The 17262-nt window shown below is 52.6% G+C and overlaps 2 protein-coding genes across 7 annotated transcripts in view; both read right to left on the reverse strand.

The window, feature by feature from the left end:
• Positions 1-17262, reverse strand: part of PRDM12 (PR/SET domain 12) — a 144166-nt gene that overhangs the window by 32883 nt on the left and 94021 nt on the right. The gene's annotated exons all lie outside the window — the stretch shown is intronic.
• Positions 10081-17262, reverse strand: part of NEXN (nexilin F-actin binding protein) — a 42904-nt gene continuing 35722 nt past the window's right edge. For 5 of the 6 annotated variants that reach the window (XM_061571637.1, XM_061571640.1, XM_061571641.1 and 2 more), the window contains exon 15: positions 10081-16531. In XM_061571637.1, coding sequence (XP_061427621.1) covers positions 15995-16531 — 537 coding nt within the window. In that variant the 3' untranslated portion in view covers positions 10081-15994. The remainder of the gene's footprint in view (positions 16532-17262) is intronic. The other variant, XM_061571642.1, reaches the window with a different exon arrangement.

Here is a 17262-nt window from a genome sequence, read left to right on the forward strand (position 1 = left end):
CGTGTAGCCTTAACAGAGACTGTTAGGGCAAGTGCTGTTGGCGAGCACCTGTGAAGGCCGGCACGGCACACGAGGGGCAGAGTTGCGGCCAGCACCTCTCCCCAGTATTTAAATTGTGAGCATGAGAATAGTCTTGACAATGTTCACAAGTCATGTACAAGTGCTGCCGCATACACGGATTTAAAGTACGTGTGTCTACACGCAAAGGGGCAGTCAACATATTAACGGAAATATGCTTAAGGGATAGGTACGGGTGAGCGATTATTTGATGTATTTAAAATGTATATACGGCTGTTTATTACTCAAACGACGATAGCACTTGGGGCGCCACGGTGGCTAGGAGATGTTAACTACCTCGCCTGGTATGCAGGAGGTCGTGGGGTTCGATCCCGACCGTTATGCCTGCTGTATATTTGGAGTCTGCATGTCTCTCTTTCTCTCCCCGTGGTCGCGTAGATTTTTCTCCGGGTTTTTCGCTCCGCGTTTAGAATCGACATCACGCGTTTAGAGCGTTTGGCCGCTATAAATGTCCAACAACAATGACGATGAGCCACGACGCTGAGCTATTTTTATTCGTGATGGCTGGGTAGCTTCTGAAAGAGTTACATGGCTCAGTGGGGCATACCTGGTAAAATAAAATAATAGGTTTTGTTTGTATAGTTTTAGTAGTTTATCCAGGAAAGCCTCGTTTTCAAGAGGGCCCAGCTTCACTGGGGACTCAAAAAGGTCACCCAAACCCACATGGCTAATCTGTCCTCCCCTGGTCACCGCCACCACCCCCACGTCGCAAGCCAGCCCAGCGGAATTTTGGGGGGGAGGACGGCAGAAATTCATCGATTAGCGCCGCTAGACGTGTCCCTGAAAAGTGCCGCCGGGTGTTAAGCGAGGAACTGCTGCTGCTTCTCAATCACGTTGTTCACGACAGGATGTGAACTGCGGTCATCCCATGGAGGCGACAGGGATACCGAGATGAGGGTACGCTCGCGCCAGCATTGAACTGCCGTTCACTCCGCGTGCTTTATCACCGTATCGCTCAACCGCGCAGAAAGGTGTTCGAACGGCGCGTGTTCCACGCTATAATGGCGCGCGTTCCACGTGATGACAGTCACGTGTTCCACGCTGTAACTGCACTAATCCGCAATGCCAACGGTGCGACGGTGGTGGACATTTGATATTCCCATGCAGAGCCGGCCCAGCCACTAAGCGACCCTTGCAATTGCAAAGGGCCCCGTGGCCAGCAGAGGGCCCCCCTAGAGTCACTGCTAGCTAGTGGGTGAAAAAAATCATACATCAAAGGGGCCTCCAACCAAATTTTGCTTAGGGCCCCCAAAGGTCTAGGGCCGGTTCTGTTCCCATGGCAGTGGTCAGTCCATCCATGGGGATGACCACCCTTGGCCGTGGCTTTCCCACAAGGTGGTACCTCTTCTTGGTTCTTTCGGTAAAGTCACGTAGAAGGGAAATAATTAAATGATAGAAATAAAACATAATAAAATAATTCTCACGACGTTTCGGCGACAACGCAAGCAGCCGTCCTCAGGTGAAGAACAGGTCTGTCGGGAAGACAGCGTCTCATTCTTCCGACAGACTTGTTCTTCACCCGAGGACGGCTGCTTGCGTTGTGGCCGAAACGTCGTGAGAATTATTTTATTATGTTTTATTTCTATTATTTTATTATTTCCCTTCTACGTGACTTTACCGAAAGAACCAAGAAGATGAATCCCTGCAGTCACGAAAGCTTTAAATCGAAATTTAAGGTGGTACCTGTTTTATTGATCTCGAAGAGATGATGGCAGTCTTGGTGTCGTCACCGCCGCAACACACATCACGTGAACGCTTCTCACCAATCCGCATGTCCTTATCCGTACACGGATAACCATGCCAACCAAATATAGAGTTGTACAATATATTGTCGTTATATTCAGCCTTAAGTGATTAGCATTGAGGCTATGGCTCATCACGCGTTTGCAGCCCTCCCTCAGCCGGTGGTGGAAATTCCACATTCCTATGGCGGCGGGTGGGACAAGTCTCTTCAGCAGACAACCAGTTGATCCCCCACCACCATCATCATCCACAGAGTGGTGTTCATTTTACCGACCTCCGGAGTGAGGGATGATGGGTTGAGTCAAACCCCCTAACCAAGACTCGAACTTGCAACCTTGCGACTGCTGAGGTTTACACAGAGTCAGAAGGAAAGCTTCAACTATGCACAGGACAATAACTATGCAACTGAATATATATATGCACATATATACTTTCGGTCGGTCGGTCGGTGGGTTGGGCATTTTGTGAATAAAAGTGAAAGTTGGGTGAATGAATTTGTCAACGTGGGTTTGTGTTTGGATTCCGAATTTCCCTGTGACCATGGGAACGTTGGGTCAATGTTATGCCAACGTTAGGGTAACGTTGGCCCAACGTTGCCGCGACGTTTGCGCCAACGTTGGCATTCAAGAAGCCTCTTGTTCAGGGCGGTCCTGCCGCTACCTTTGGCTTTTTACTTCAAGCCCGTGTTTCAAGTTTCAAGTTTCATTCAAGTTTAATTTATTAGGTTTTGCCCTGTGAGCCATTCGGCTCTTGAATCGAGTGCAACCGCAACAAACAAAAAAACAAAAACATGAACAAGAAAACATATTAAAGTGACTATGTGACTATGTGCAAACAGAAAATCCAAGAAAAGACAGCAAAATATTGCAGAAAAAGCACCGTACACCAACACTGTGTGCAAAAATCCCAGTGGGATGCAAGTCAAACAACAACAACCACAAGACAACTTAGATTAAGGCCATCAGTCTAACTCTGTACTACAACAAACAAACATGGCCAAACCGAAAAACCTTTCAAAAATCACCAAAATAAAGCCATAAAAGCAATGAAACAGTGATCATAGGAACTGTGACCGAATGTTCACTTCACAGCAAGGCTCGCGGGTCACTGGCGGCCCCCTGGTGGCCTTTAATGCGGCCCCTGGCATGCAGGGCCCCCCACCGACAACACGCAAAGAGTGACAACACCAGTCCCATCGCCATCGCCATGCTGCTGTCAAACCCACAATGGTTTCAAACACGTGGCGGCCCTCACACGCCGACCGATGATGTCTTATCGGCGAAAGTGTTCGGCCGATGAATGATGACTTTGTTGTTGTTTCGATTTAAAGCTTTCGTGACTGCAGGGATTCATCTTCTTGGTTCTTTCGGTAAAGTCACGTAGAAGGAAAATAATAAAATAATGAAAATAAAACATAATAAAATTATTCTCACGACGTTTCGGCCATAACGCAAGCAGCCGTCTTCAGATGGAGAACAGGTCTGTCAAATAGACAGAGTCTGAATGACTGTCTACTTGACAGACTCTGTGTCTACTTGACAGACCTGTTCTCCACCTGAAGACCTGAAGACGGCTGCTTGCGTTGTGGCCGAAACGTCGTGAGAATTATTTTATTATCTTTTATTTTTATTATTTTATTATTTTCCTTCTACGTGACTTTACCGAAAGAACCAAGAAGATTTGTTGTTGTTGTTATTATTTACGTGGTAGGAGAAAACCGGGGCACACGGAGAAAGCCCCACGCTTTTCGCGAGGGGGACAACGATCTGTCCCCGTACCGACGGAAACAGACGGCGATCAGTCCACTTTTGGCTGCTGGCCATCGAACAGAGACGGTGTCTCGCCGCACCGCGCCTCGCTTTCAGATGCGCTTCTGCGGCCGTCTGGAACGCTCCTGCTTACGTTATTAAGAACCCCGCTGAAGCTACGCACTTTTAAATCATCTTCTACATTTACAACTCATTTATTTAAAACTGCTTTTTGTGTTTAGTTTGTTGTCCTTCCCCCGCACCTCCAATTAGCGCTGTTGGCTACGTACGGTGCGAAAGAAGTTCAACATCACGTTGTGATGTAGATGGCATGAACAGAGAAGCATTCCCAGTGTGTATACACCGAGTCTACGTTTCTGTGCGAGTCTGTGGGTCTCTGTGCGAGTCTGTGGGTCTCTGTGTGAGTCTGTGGGTCTCTGTGTGAGTCTATGGGTCTCTGTGTGAGTCTATGGGTCTCTGTGTGAGTCTATGTCTCTCTGTGAGTCTGTGGATCTCTGTGTGAGTCTGTGGGTCTCTGTGTGAGTCTATGTCTCTCTGTGTGAGTCTATTGGTCTCTGTGTGAGTCTGTGGGTCTCTGTGCAAGTCTATGGGTCTCTGTGCGAGTCTATGGGTCTCTGTGCGAGTCTATGGGTCTCTGTGTGAGTCTATGGGTCTCTGTGTGAGTCTGTGGGTCTCTGTGTGAGTCTATGGGTCTCTGTGGGTGGTCTATGGGTCTCTGTGTGAGTCTATGGGTCTCTGTGTGAGTCAATGGGTCTCTGTGGGAGTCTATAGGTCTCTGTGGGAGTCTATGGGTCTCTGTGGGAGTCTATGGGTCTCTGTGTGAGTCTATGGATCTCTGTGTGAGTCTATGCGTCTCTGTGTGAGTCTATGGGTCTCTGTGTGAGTCTATGGGTCTCTGTGGGAGTCTATAGGTCTCTGTGTGAGTCTATTGGTCTCTGTGTGAGTCTATGGGTCTCTGTGAGAGTCTATGGGTCTCTGTGGGAGTCTATGGGTCTCTGTGTGAGTCTATTGGTCTCTGTGTGAGTCTATGGGTCTCTGTGAGAGTCTATGGGTCTCTGTGGGAGTCTATGGGTCTCTGTGTGAGTCTATGTCTCTCGGTGTGAGTCTATGGGTCTCTGTGGGAGTCTATGGGTCTCTGTGTGAGTCTATTGGTCTCTGTGTGAGTCTATGGGTCTCTGTGCGAGTCTATGTCTCTCGGTGTGAGTCTATGGATCTCGGTGTGAATCTATGGGTCTCTGTGTGAGTCTATGGGTCTCTGTGTGAGTCTATGTCTCTCGGTGTGAGTCTATGGATCTCGGTGTGAATCTATGGGTCTCTGTGTGAGTCTATGTCTCTCTGTGTGAGTCTATGTCTCTCGGTGTGAGTCTATGGATCTCGGTGTGAGTCTATGGGTCTCTGTGTGAGTCTATGTCTCTCGGTGTGAGTCTATGGGTCTCTGTGTGAGTCTATTGGTCTCTGTGTGAGTCTATGGGTCTCTGTGTGAGTCTGTGGGTCTTTGTGTGAGTCTGTGGGTCTTTGTGTGAGTCTGTGAGTCTCTGTGTGAGTCTATGGGTCTGTGTGTGAGTCTGTGGGTCTTTGTGTGAGTCTGTGGGTCTTTGTGTGAGTCTGTGAGTCTCTGTGTGAGTCTATTGGTCTCTATGTGAGTCTATGGGTCTGTGTGTGAGTCTGTGGGTCTTTGTGTGAGTCTGTGGGTCTCTGTGTGAGTCTGTGAGTCTCTGTGTGAGTCTATGGGTCTCTGTGTGAGTCTATGGGTCTCTGTGTGAGTCTATGGGTCTCTGTGCGAGTCTATGGGTCTCTGTGCGAGTCTATGGGTCTCTGTGCGAGTCTATGGGTCTCTGTGCGAGTCTATGGCACTCAGTGTGAGTCTGTGTGTCTCTGTGTGAGTCTGTGGGTCTCTGTGCGAGTCTATGGGTCTCTGTGCGAGTCTATGGGTCTCTGTGCGAGTCTATGGGTCTCTGTGTGAGTCTATGTGTCTCTGTGTGAGTCTATGTCTCTCTGTGTGAGTCTGTGGATTTGTGTGTGAGTCTATGGGTCTCTGTGTGAGTCTATATCTCTCTGTGTGAGTCTATGGGTCTCTGTGGGAGTCTATGGGTCTCTGTGTGAGTCTATGTGTCTCTGTGTGAGTCTATGTCTCTCTGTGTGAGTTTATGTCTCTCTGTGTGAGTCTATGGGTCTCTGTGTGAGTCTATGGGTCTCTGTGTGAGTCTATGGATCTGTGTGTGAGTCTATGTCTCTCTGTGTGAGTTTATGTCTCTCTGTGTGAGTCTATGGGTCTCTGTGTGAGTCTATGTGTCTCTGTGTGAGTCTATGTCTCTCTGTGTGAGTTTATGTCTCTCTGTGTGAGTCTATGGGTCTCTGTGCGAGTCTATGGGTCTCTGTGTGAGTCTATGGATCTGTGTGTGAGTCTATGCCTCTCTGCAGGAGTCTATGGATCTGTGTGTGAACATATCTACCATCGAACAAAGACGGTCACTGCATCGCGCGCTTACAGATGCGCTTCTGCGGCCGTCTGGAACGCTCTTCCTTCCGATATTAGGAAGCCACTGGAGCTACGCACTCTTAAATCACCGTCTATATTGACAACTCACTTTTTAGAACTACTCGTTGTTGTTTAGTTTATTGTCCTTTCCCCCGCACCTCCGATTAGCACGGTTGGCTACGTACGGTGCGAAAGAAGTTCAACATGCATGCATTGCTGTACTGCCTCTTCGTGGAGAGCCAGGGTATAGCACCTCCGACACCCTTTTTTAAACTATAAAACCCAACTATTTTTTTTATTTTACGAGGTACGACCAACTGGGCTATACAGCTCGTTTCCGGAAGCAACCTGGCCACAAGTGACAGCCCAATAAAGTGGCTCACCATCAAGTGGAAATTTATAGAGGTCAACAACTCTAAACGCGTGATGTTCATTCTAAATGTGGAGGGGAAAACCCGGGGGACCCGGAGAAAAATCCGCGCGACACGCAAACTTCAAATATACAGCAGCAGGCGTCAGGGTCGGGATCGAACCCACGACCTCCTGTATACCGGACGAGGTATCAACATCTCCTAGCCACCGTGATGATGATGAGAAAGGGAGACACGCAAACTCCAAATATACAGCAGGCGTCAGGATCGGGATCGAACTCACGACCTCCTGTATACCGGACGAGGTAGTTAACATGTTCTAGCCACCGTGATGATGATGAGAGAGAGAGAGACACGCAAACTCCAAATATGCAGCAGGCGTCAGGATCGGGATCGAACTCACGACCTCCTGTATACCGGACGAGGTAGTTAACATGTTCTAGCCACCGTGATGATGATGAGAGAGAGAGACACGCAAACTCCAAATATGCAGCAGACGTCAGGATCGGGATCGAACCCACGACCTCCTGTATACCAGGCGAGGTATCAACATCTCCTAGCCACCGTGATGATGATGAGAGAGGGAGACACGCAAACTCCAAATATACAGCAGGCGTCAGGATCGGGATCGAACTCACGACCTCCTGTATACCAGGCGAGGTATCAACATCTCCTAGCCACCGTGATGATGATGAGAGAGGGAGACACGCAAACTCCAAATATACAGCAGGCGTCAGGATCGGGATCGAACTCACGACCTCCTGTATACCGGACGAGGTAGTTAACATGTTCTAGCCACCGTGATGATGATGAGAGAGAGAGACACGCAAACTCCAAATATGCAGCAGACGTCAGGATCGGGATCGAACCCACGACCTCCTGTATACCAGGCGAGGTAGTTAACATGTTCTAGCCACCGTGATAATGATGAGAGAGAGAGACACGCAAACTCCAAATATACAGCAGCAGGCGTCAGGGTTGGGATCGAACCCACGACCTCCTGTATACCAGGCGAGGTAGTTAACATCTCATAGCCACCGTGATGATGATGAGAGACACGCAAACTCCAAATATACAGCAGGCGTCAGGGTTGGGATCGAACCCACGACCTCCTGTATACCAGGCGAGGTAGTTAACATCTCCTAGCCACCGTGATGATGATGAGAGAGAGAGAGACACGCAAACTTCCAAATATACAGCAGCAGGCGTCAGGGTTGGGATCGAACCCACGACCTCCTGTATACCAGGCGAGGTAGTTAACATCTCATAGCCACCGTGGCGATATGGGGGGGGGGGGGTCGTGCAGTTTCGGGCAACATCATCTGCGTGCGGCGATCCACCGACTCTCGCTGCTGCTGCCTCCACAGAGCAATGAACGATGACTTCATTATTACAAAGGCGTGCGCCACGCGCTAACCCCCCACGTGTGTGTTGAACTTCTTTCGCACCGTACGTAGCCAACCGCGCTAATCGTAGGCGCGTGGAGGCGGGGGGGGGAGGTCAGAACCGGCCCTAGACCTTTGGGGGCCCTAAGCAAAATTTGGTTGGAGGCCCCTTTGATGCATGATTTTTTTCACCCACGAGCTAGCAGTGACTCTAGGGGGCCCTCTGCTGGCCACGGGGCCCTTTGCAATTGCAAGGGTCGCTTAGTGGCTGGGCCGGCTCTGGGGGAGGTCAACACAACTCAACAGGAAAAAAAAGCTAATTTTTAAAGTAATCCAACTCTTTGGTTATTTCGGCAAAGTCACGTAGGCGAAAATAAAATAAGTTCAACATGAAGAGTGATGGATCCTTGCAGTCACGAAAACTTCTAATCTAGAATTAATCCAACACCGCCGAGACCCTCTCGCCTGGGACGCTTTGCGGACTCCCTCCTGTCCACCCGCCCGCAGAGGTCGCAAACGGGTTTTGATTCCTTACCCGTACCCGTACCCGGCCGCACCAGGGTCGAAAACGGGTACCCGTACCCGTAGCCTACCCGATACCCGGCTACCCGTACCCGGCCGGGTATCGGGTAGGGTACGGGTATCGGGTACCCGATTGCGACCTCTGGGATGAAGCCATGTTGCAGGCGCGGGTGGGTTGATTCTAGGAACTTGAATTGTGAGAAGAGACAAGACGTTTCGATTTAAAGCTTTCGTGACTGCAGTGATTCATCTTCTTGATTCTTTCGGTAAAGTCACGTAGAATTGAAGTAATAAAAGAATAAAAATAAAACATTGTTTTTTTTTATGTTTTCTGTTTATTATTTTATTATTTCCATTCTACGTGACTTTACCGAAAGAACCAAGATGAGACAAGACGTTGGGAAATGAGTGACAAACGGTTGCTCACCAGTGACTCACGGCCCACCCGTACCCGTACCCGGCCGCACCAGGGTCGCAAACGGGTACCCGTACCCGGCCGGGTACGGGTAGCCGGGTATCGGGTAGGGTACGGGTATCGGGTACCCGGTTGCGACCTCTGCCCGCACGCCACCACCACGGCAGCGGCGGCGGTGGTGGCGGTGGTTCAAGTTCATTTATTAGGTATAGCCCTGTGAGCCATTCGGCTCTTGAATCGGTTGCAACCGCAACAAAAAAAAACATGAACAAAAAACATCTTAAAGTGAATGGTGGTGGCGCTGACGGAACGGTCAGCCGGGCACGGCTTGGACGTCGCGATCCAGCGGTGGCCGGCTCTCTTCCAACCTGCTCCGGTGCTGCGCTACGAGTCGTCGTGGTCGCGACCCCCCCCGGCGGCCACGTAGATCCGTCGACTTGCGGCAACGCGGAGTCCAGCCACGGCCCCGCGTTCACGTGGCGCACCGGTGGCCTGGGGCTCTGCAGCGTGCAGGCGGTGCGTGACTCTGCCGGGCTCCTCGTCGCCTCTCCAGAGGCCCGGGGGGCTGGAGGGGGGGCATTTCATTCCGTACCCCAGGGCTCATGCCAACCACCCTGCACTGGTCTCCGAGTCTGTGGGTCTCTATGCGAGTCTGTGGGTCTATGTGAGTCTGTGGGTCTCTATGCGAGTCTGTGGGTCTCTCTCTATAGTAGTATTATCTCTATGCGAGTCTACATGTCTCTATGCGAGTCTGTGGGTCTCTATGCGAGTCTGTGGGTCTCTATGCGAGTCTGTGGGTCTCTTTGCGAGTCTATGGGTCTCTATGCGAGTCTATGGGTCTCTATATGAGTCTAAGGGTCTCTGTGTGACTCTATGGGTCTCTGTGTAAGTCTATGGCTCTCTGTGTGAGTCTATGGGTCTCTATGTGCGTCTATGGGTCTCTATGCAAGTCTATGGGTCTATGTGATCCTATGGGTCTCTGTGAGCCTGTGGGTTTCTATGCAAGTCTGTGGGCCTCTATGCGAGTCTATGGGTCTCTATGCAAGTCTGTGGGTCTCTGTGAGTCTATGGGTCTCTATGTGAGTCTATGGGGCTCTGTGCGAGTCTATGGGTCTCTGTAAGTCTATGGCTCTCTGTGTGAGTCTATGGGTCTCTGTGAGCTTGTAGGGTCTCGATGCGAGTCTGTGGGTCTCTATGTGAGTCTATAAATCTTTATATCAGCCTATGGGTCTCTATGCGAGTCTACGAGTCACACGCGCATCCCGCATCCGTCACGCGGAGCGGCAGCCGCAGGAAGGAGGAGGCCCTCTCCGTCGCGTCCGTTTCTTATAAACTTTTATTTCGTTGCGCACGTGCGACACGGCTCGCGTCAATCCACACAGTCGGCTGCAGAACGATCGGAGTTTGTAGGAGAGAGAAACCCAACGGACACAACAAAAACAAAACCACCGGCGTCATCGTCGTCGTCGTCATCGTCGTCGTCATCATCGTCGTCATCGTCGTTATCATCATTATCATCATCATCATCGTCGTCATCATCATTGTCGTCATCATCATTGTCGTCATCATCATCGTCATCGTCGTTATCATCATCATCGTCGTCGAACCCCACTCGCATGGAACGAGAGCCGACGCTTGCAGAGGCCTCGTCGCCAGCGACCGCGCACGACCAAACAACAAAAACCCGCCACCTTTAATTTCTGATAATTTTTGTTTTTGAGTGTGGGCAGAATGGGGGGGGAGGGGGTGGCCTTTGATTGCCACTCGAAATATATGTCTCCGTAGCCGGCTGTGGGTGTGCGGGAGTTCGGAGCCCCCCCCCCCCACCCAGGTCACTTGGAAGGGATTCAGAAGTAGTTCTTTGGCGTCATCTTCCGCGGGTCTTCCGAACGGGAGCGCTCCACGGCGCCCCTCGATCTTTCGCAGCAGGAACGTCGCGAAGCAAAGCCAGACTTGAGGGCGGACCCCGGAGGTGGAGGCCGTGGCACGCGCACGCACGCGCACTGCCGCACGCGCACGGACTCACGCGCACGCACGCGCACGGACTCACGCGCACGCACGCGCGCGCACGGACGCACGCGCACGCACGCGCACGGACTCACGCGCACGCACGCGCGCGCACGGACGCACGCGCACGGACTCACGTGCGCGACCGACGGAGAGGCGACGGAGGGGACGAGAGGTGGCGGTCGGATCGGCCACTGAACGGCACGGGCGAAGCACGACGCGCCGGCGACAGCACGACCCCCGACGCGGAGAAATCGCGTTCATACTCTTCGGTTCTTTCGGTAAAGTAACGTCGGTAGAAATAAAATAAAATAAAACAAATCACGCCGTTATTTCATGTGTGGCTTACCGCAGTCGCGAAAGCTTCAAATCGAGATTAAATTGCGTTTATTTAATTTGTTTTGGCTTCTGAACGTCGCGCGCGTACTTTTGTTTCGATGCCGAAGACGTCCAGCCGTCTTGATTGAGCAGACGCGTTCTAGACTGGATGCCTTCAAGCCGGGGCACGTCCCCAGTTAAAGCCTTTCACGGGGGCTGGGGGTAAGGGGGGGTGCAGGCTGCGGCATGGATACCGTGCAGGAGGTGCAGGAGCGCGACGCTGCGACGACTACGAACCACGACATCGAATGTTGACAGTCACGTGAGAGGCTGACGCAGATGCGGATACACAGAGGGGTGGAGGGAAGTGGGGGGCGGGGGGCGATGACCCCCCCCGCCCCCCACCTTTTGAGAACCCGGGGAAATAGGTATTTTATTTATATTTACCGGAAAAAAAAAGAAATCGCAGTTTTTTATTTATTATAATGTAGCAGGGGTGCCCTGTAACAAAATCTGGACATTTGGAAACCGCCCCCGCACGCAACCCGTCGCACGCAACCCGTCGCACGCAACCCGTCGCACGCAACCCATCGCACGCAACCCGTCGCACGCAACCCGCGCGTTTCGTCGCCGCGCGCCGGCGAGCGCCGTCAGGTTGCACGTCGCTCGGGAGTGGACAAAGCGGCAGGTTGGAGATTAGAGAGCCGCGAGATGCGAGCTTTTGTATTGTTTGTTGTCGTTGGAAGGTTCTGACCCCTTGCCCCGACATCTGTGAAAATTCGTTTTATAGCTCATCGGATTCCTCCGGTATATATATGAATATATATATAAATATTCTAACGATTGACCAGGTGTGGAGCCGGCTGAGGGTTACAGATTTCTCAGTCCATTACGGAGAGCGTGCGGTTCTCACTGCACTAAAGCTCAACGCGATGATGCGGGTCCATAGATGCCAAATCACGGAACGTCCGGGTCAAATCTGGTGCAGGTGGCAATCCCTAGCGCAGTGCTTATTCTTAACCTGAGGCGAGCACGCAACCCCTGGTGGTGCGAGAGATGCCCTTGCTGGGGGTAGCGAGACGTGGCCAGATTGATTTTTTTTATCGAAGGTAAATAATCGAAAACGCAAATTAAGCACGGGCAACGTAAGTGACAACTGCTTTTGTTTCATCAAAACCCTATGTAATTGTACACTTTTTTTTTACGATTTAGAACCCTAAAAGGGGTGCAAAGGCTGCGGTAAAGGTTGAGAAGCAGCGCCCGAGTGCATGGGCGAGTGGGCGAGGTACCGAGTGACTTTGGCAATTGCAACGAGTCACTCGATGAGGGTTGGGGGTGGGGAGGTGGACGAGTGGGTGAATATATGAGCGAGTGAGCGGTGCACATTTGGCCGACTTTTCCCAGCTGCGGACCAAACCCCGAACGCAATTTCGCAGTGAGCGCTCGATCTATAAAAGCAGGTCCGCCCAGCACGCACACCACAGTAAAGCTCAGCACGACAACACCGCTACAAGATCTCGGTAAGAGGGCATCAATCGCTTGCTGCAGGTGCCAATTGCCAGCCTGTTACCGCTGGCTCCTACCCCGGACGCGGGCGGCAACTATATTCGGAGTGAATGGACAAAAAACAAAATCAAACCGGGCCTTGCGTCGTCATCGTCATCATCATCATCATCGCTGTCAATGTTCACTCACTTAAAAATATCACACAAAGTTCAAATTAACTAAGAGGTGGAAAATAGCGGTGCTTTCTAGCAACTCGCACGCTCGTCACAAGCACAGGAAGCAGGTTATGGTCATTTAATCGCCGATAGCCGACTCAAAAAAACAACAACATCAACATCAATGGAGGAAAAAAAAGAAATGGGGAAATGCGAGAGAGGGCCGTCGTTGCGATGTGAATCGTGGACGAGTGTTTTATGTACAGCTAGGCCGAGACCCGTCCCCCGGAAGATACAGGGAGGGCAGGGGATGCGATGCCTCTAGTAATCATCCGCTGCGAGCCAAGACGGACGGGCAAGAGAAGGCGGACGGACGGACGGTCGAGACGAGCACGGAGGAACGGAGGGAGGCAGAGAGAGAAAATGACAGAGAGAAAGAGAGGCAGACGGGCAGAGACAGAGAGACAGGGATAGACAGAGACAAACACAAAGAAGAGACACAATATGGAGACAAACAGAGGAGGGGGACAGAGAGGAAGAGACAGGGGGACAGGCAAGGAAAAGGTTAAAAGCATTGCAATGAATTCATAGACCAGCAATGCATCACAGTACAGGCGAGGATACAACGAGTGGATGAGAAGATAAGCAAGCAGAAGGTGAATCGTGGGTAAGGTGGGCCAATAACAACAACAACCGCAGTTCACCACGTTGACGTCACCACGGCGCTTGTGCCACGCTAGGTGCACTTTGTGTCAATAAGATGCCCGACACCAGCGTTTGCCAAAATCCCAGTTCTCGTGACCTCCTCGCGTCCACCTCGTCACGTTTACCAACCTGCCCCGGTTCGAGTGTAAACTTCAATCGTAATACGCGCTAAACTTGCCCGATGATTGGTGAACCCGTCACGTGTGGCCTACAGAGGGCACCGATTGGATAAAAAAAATAACGTGTCCCACGTAATTGGACCAATTAAAATCGGAATAGGAACCGTGTCTGTGTGCGTGTACAGGGTGTGGGGGAGCGGTAGTGTAGTGGCTAGAGCACTGCACGACACGCCCAGCCACCCGAGTTCGATTCCCACTCGCGGCCAACATCGGCGACGATTATCCGAACCGTCCCCGTGCCTCCCCTAATTGGAGCACCTGGTGTGTGGTGTGTAGACAACATCGCCGCTGGGGAGACAGGTGGCCGGCACGGTGTTGGCCACCCACCATCTTCGTGTGCCGTGCCGGCTTTAAATAGGTGCGCGCTAATGCCACTTGCCCCAACGGTCTGTTTAAGGCTATACGGGAGATCTTTGTCTTTGTGCCCGCATGGAGATTTTGGAAAATCGATCAGTCGCTGCCGCGATGGTCCAGCGGTAGCCGCCCGTTGCAGAGGCGTCGAGGTTCGAATCGAGTGGCCACCCTGGTAAATCCTGCGGCGAGCATTAATCGCAGCGATGATACGGAGAGCGACCTCCGTTTCGCCTGAGCGTCGTTGGCGAAGAGTAAGGCACCGGGGGGCTGAGCGTGCCACCGGCGATCAGGGATACCCAAAAAAACGTCGCGAAATTTTTAACGTTAACTCGCAGATTGATTTTTATCGCCTGGGACTAACACACAGCAAATCATCACCCCGCCCCCCCCCACGCCCCTTACCGCGAAAGCTTGTGGGTAGGCAAGACCCATCGAGAAACGAGCCGTGAGACTCAGCGGGTAAACAAAGTGTGGTCGTAGTAGTAGCAGTAATAATAATAAGACACGTTCATCAGGGTGTGCAAAGCTACAATTTATATTTGAACGGAGCACAGCCGGCAAAACGCAGGATCGGCGGGACCGCGTTGATCCGTAGGGACCGGAGTGTGGGATCACGGCACCGTCACGCGAGTCCACGAATAGAGATGGCCCACCTTTTTAACCGCATTCGTATCACTCGTTTAACATCCTGCCGTATATATATAAAATATAAAGAAACACAACAAAGACGAATGCAAATTCAGCGAGCGCCTAATCTTATTTTTTTTTATATAAACGCAAGCGCGGAAGCAGCTCCGGTGCCGATTGCTGCCACAAGGCGGTTTTGCAAAGACAATACATTTTATATTCTTTTTATTATCGGAAAAGGTGCGATTTTTAGGCCCTCCTATCCTGTACGAATCCTTATATGGGTGCTCGTGTGTGTGGCTCTGTGTATGTATGCCGGGCATGGTGGTGGCCACCCACCCCATCCTGTGCCGTGCCAGCCTTGTATGTATGTATGTTGAACTTCTTTTACACCGTACGTAACCAACCGTGCTAATCAGAGGTGCTCGCGAACAGCACTTGCCCCAAAAGTCTGTGAATGCGATAAGGGGGTATCATCTTTGCCTTTGTGTGTGCACGTGTGTGTGTGCGCATGTGTGCACGTGTGTGCACGTGTGTGTGTGTGCATGTGTGTGTGTGCGTGCATGTGTGTGTGTGCGTGCATGTGTGTGTGTGTGTGCGCACGTGTGTGTGTGTGCACGTGTGTGTGTGTGCACGTGTGTGTGTGTGTGTGCACGTGTGCACGTGTGTGTGTGCACGTGTGCGCATGTGCACGTGTGTGTGTGTGTGCACGTGTGTGTGCGTGTGCACGTGTGTGTGTGCGCGTGTGCACGTGTGTGTGCACGTGTGTGTGCACGTGTGTGTGTGTGCACGTGTGTGTGTGTGTGCACGTGTGTGTGCACGTGTGTGTGTGCACGTGTGTGTGTGCACGTGTGTGTGTGTGCACGTGTGTGTGTGTGCACGTGTGTGTGCGGAGCAGTAGTGCAGCGGCTAGTGCCCTGTGCTACGAACCCGGTGACCCGAGTTCAATTCCCACTCATGGCTACCAACACCAGTGACGATTATCTGAACAGTTCATGGGCCTCCCCTAGGTGGACTCAACCTCAAATGAGTACCTGGTGCGGCGTGTAAACAATCCCCACTGGGGAGACAAAGGCGGCCAGGCGTAGTGCTGGCGACCCACCACTTCCGTGTACCGTGCCGGCCTTCACAGGTGATACACTAACAACCACTCGCCCCAAAAGTTTTATAAGGCTATGCGGGGGATCTTTATCTGGTCTTTGTCGTATGCACGTGTATGCATAGTACCTGCGTGCGTGCGTGTGCGTGCGTGCGTACGCATGCAAGCGCGGGTATAAATCTAAAATCCCAACTCGCCCCCCTCCCTTCCCCTCCCCTACCCCGCTCTCCGCTCACCACGACGCGTCCTCCTCCCGCAGAAGCGAACGTAAAACAAAAACCTCTACAAGTGCTCCGTGCAACGCTTGGCGTGCCACCCCGCGCCACCCGCCTCTCCGTCCCCATAGCCGCCCTCGCCGCCATTTCCCTCCCCAGCCTCCGACACGCCTCCATCCCCGTCCGCCCATTTGTCTGCGCCGACATCAACATCTACCCGGTCTCCACCACCACCACCGCCGCCGCCACCATCACCACCATCATCATCGTCGTCGTCGTCAGCGACGTAACAACCACCACCACCACCCTCGCTGCCGTCCCCTTCCACCACCGCCGCAGCCGCCAGCGCCCCGGCCTTACTCTCGATCGTGAGGATGCAGGTGCTGGCGGCGGAGCCCTTGGGGCTTACGGCCTTGCACATGTACTCCCCCTCGTCGTCCGGGAAGGTCTCGGGCAGGTAGAGGCAGTAGGTGTCCTCCCCGCGCACCACGAACTGGTACTCCTCACCGTCCTCCAGCGACTCGCCCTCGAACCACCACGTCACCTCGGGGCGCGGCGAGCCCACGATCCGCACCAGGAACCGCACCGGCTCGCCGTCGACCACCTGCACCTCGGTGGGCGAGGGAGGGAGGGAGGAGGGGGAGGGGGGGTGAGGGGATGGAGGGGGGCGGTCAGATAGCAGGTCAGAGGGGATAGGGAAAACAGGGGGCATCAGAGGGTTGAATTAATGAGCGAGCGAGTGGGTGAACTAACGAGTGAGTGAGTGAACGAATGAGCGGGTGGGTGGGTGACCTAACGAGTGAGTGAGTGAGCGAATGAGCAGGTGAGTGAGCGAGCGAGCGGGTGAACTAACGAGTGAGTGAGTGAACGAGCGAGTGGGTGGGTGACCTAACGAGTAAGTGAGCGAGAGAGCGGGTGGGTGAACTAACGAGTGAGTGAGTGAACGAGCGAGTGGGTGGGTGACCTAACGAGTGAGTGAGCGAGCGAGCGGGTGGGTGAACTAACGAGTGAGTGAGCGAACGAGCGAGTGGGTGGGTGACCTAACGAGTGAGTGAGCGAGCGAGTGGGTGGGTGACCTAACGAGTGAGTGAGCGAGCGAGCGAGCGAGCGGGTGGGTGAACTAACGAGTGAGTGAGTGAACGAGCGAGTGGGTGGGTGACCTAACGAGTGAGTGAGCGAGCAAGCGAGCGGGTGGGTGACCTAACGAGTGAGTGAGTGAGCGAGCGAGCGGGCGAGTGGGTGACCTAACGATTGAGTGAGTGGGGGGGGGGGCGGGGGTGACCGGGTGGCTCGGAGGTCAGAGCCGTGTTCTGTCTGCCTCGCGGCGCGACCCTT

Source organism: Lethenteron reissneri, chromosome 48 (genome assembly GCF_015708825.2).
Source record: "Lethenteron reissneri isolate LAM-NWPU_2019-01 chromosome 48, ASM1570882v1, whole genome shotgun sequence".
Classification (NCBI taxonomy): domain Eukaryota; kingdom Metazoa; phylum Chordata; class Hyperoartia; order Petromyzontiformes; family Petromyzontidae; genus Lethenteron; species Lethenteron reissneri.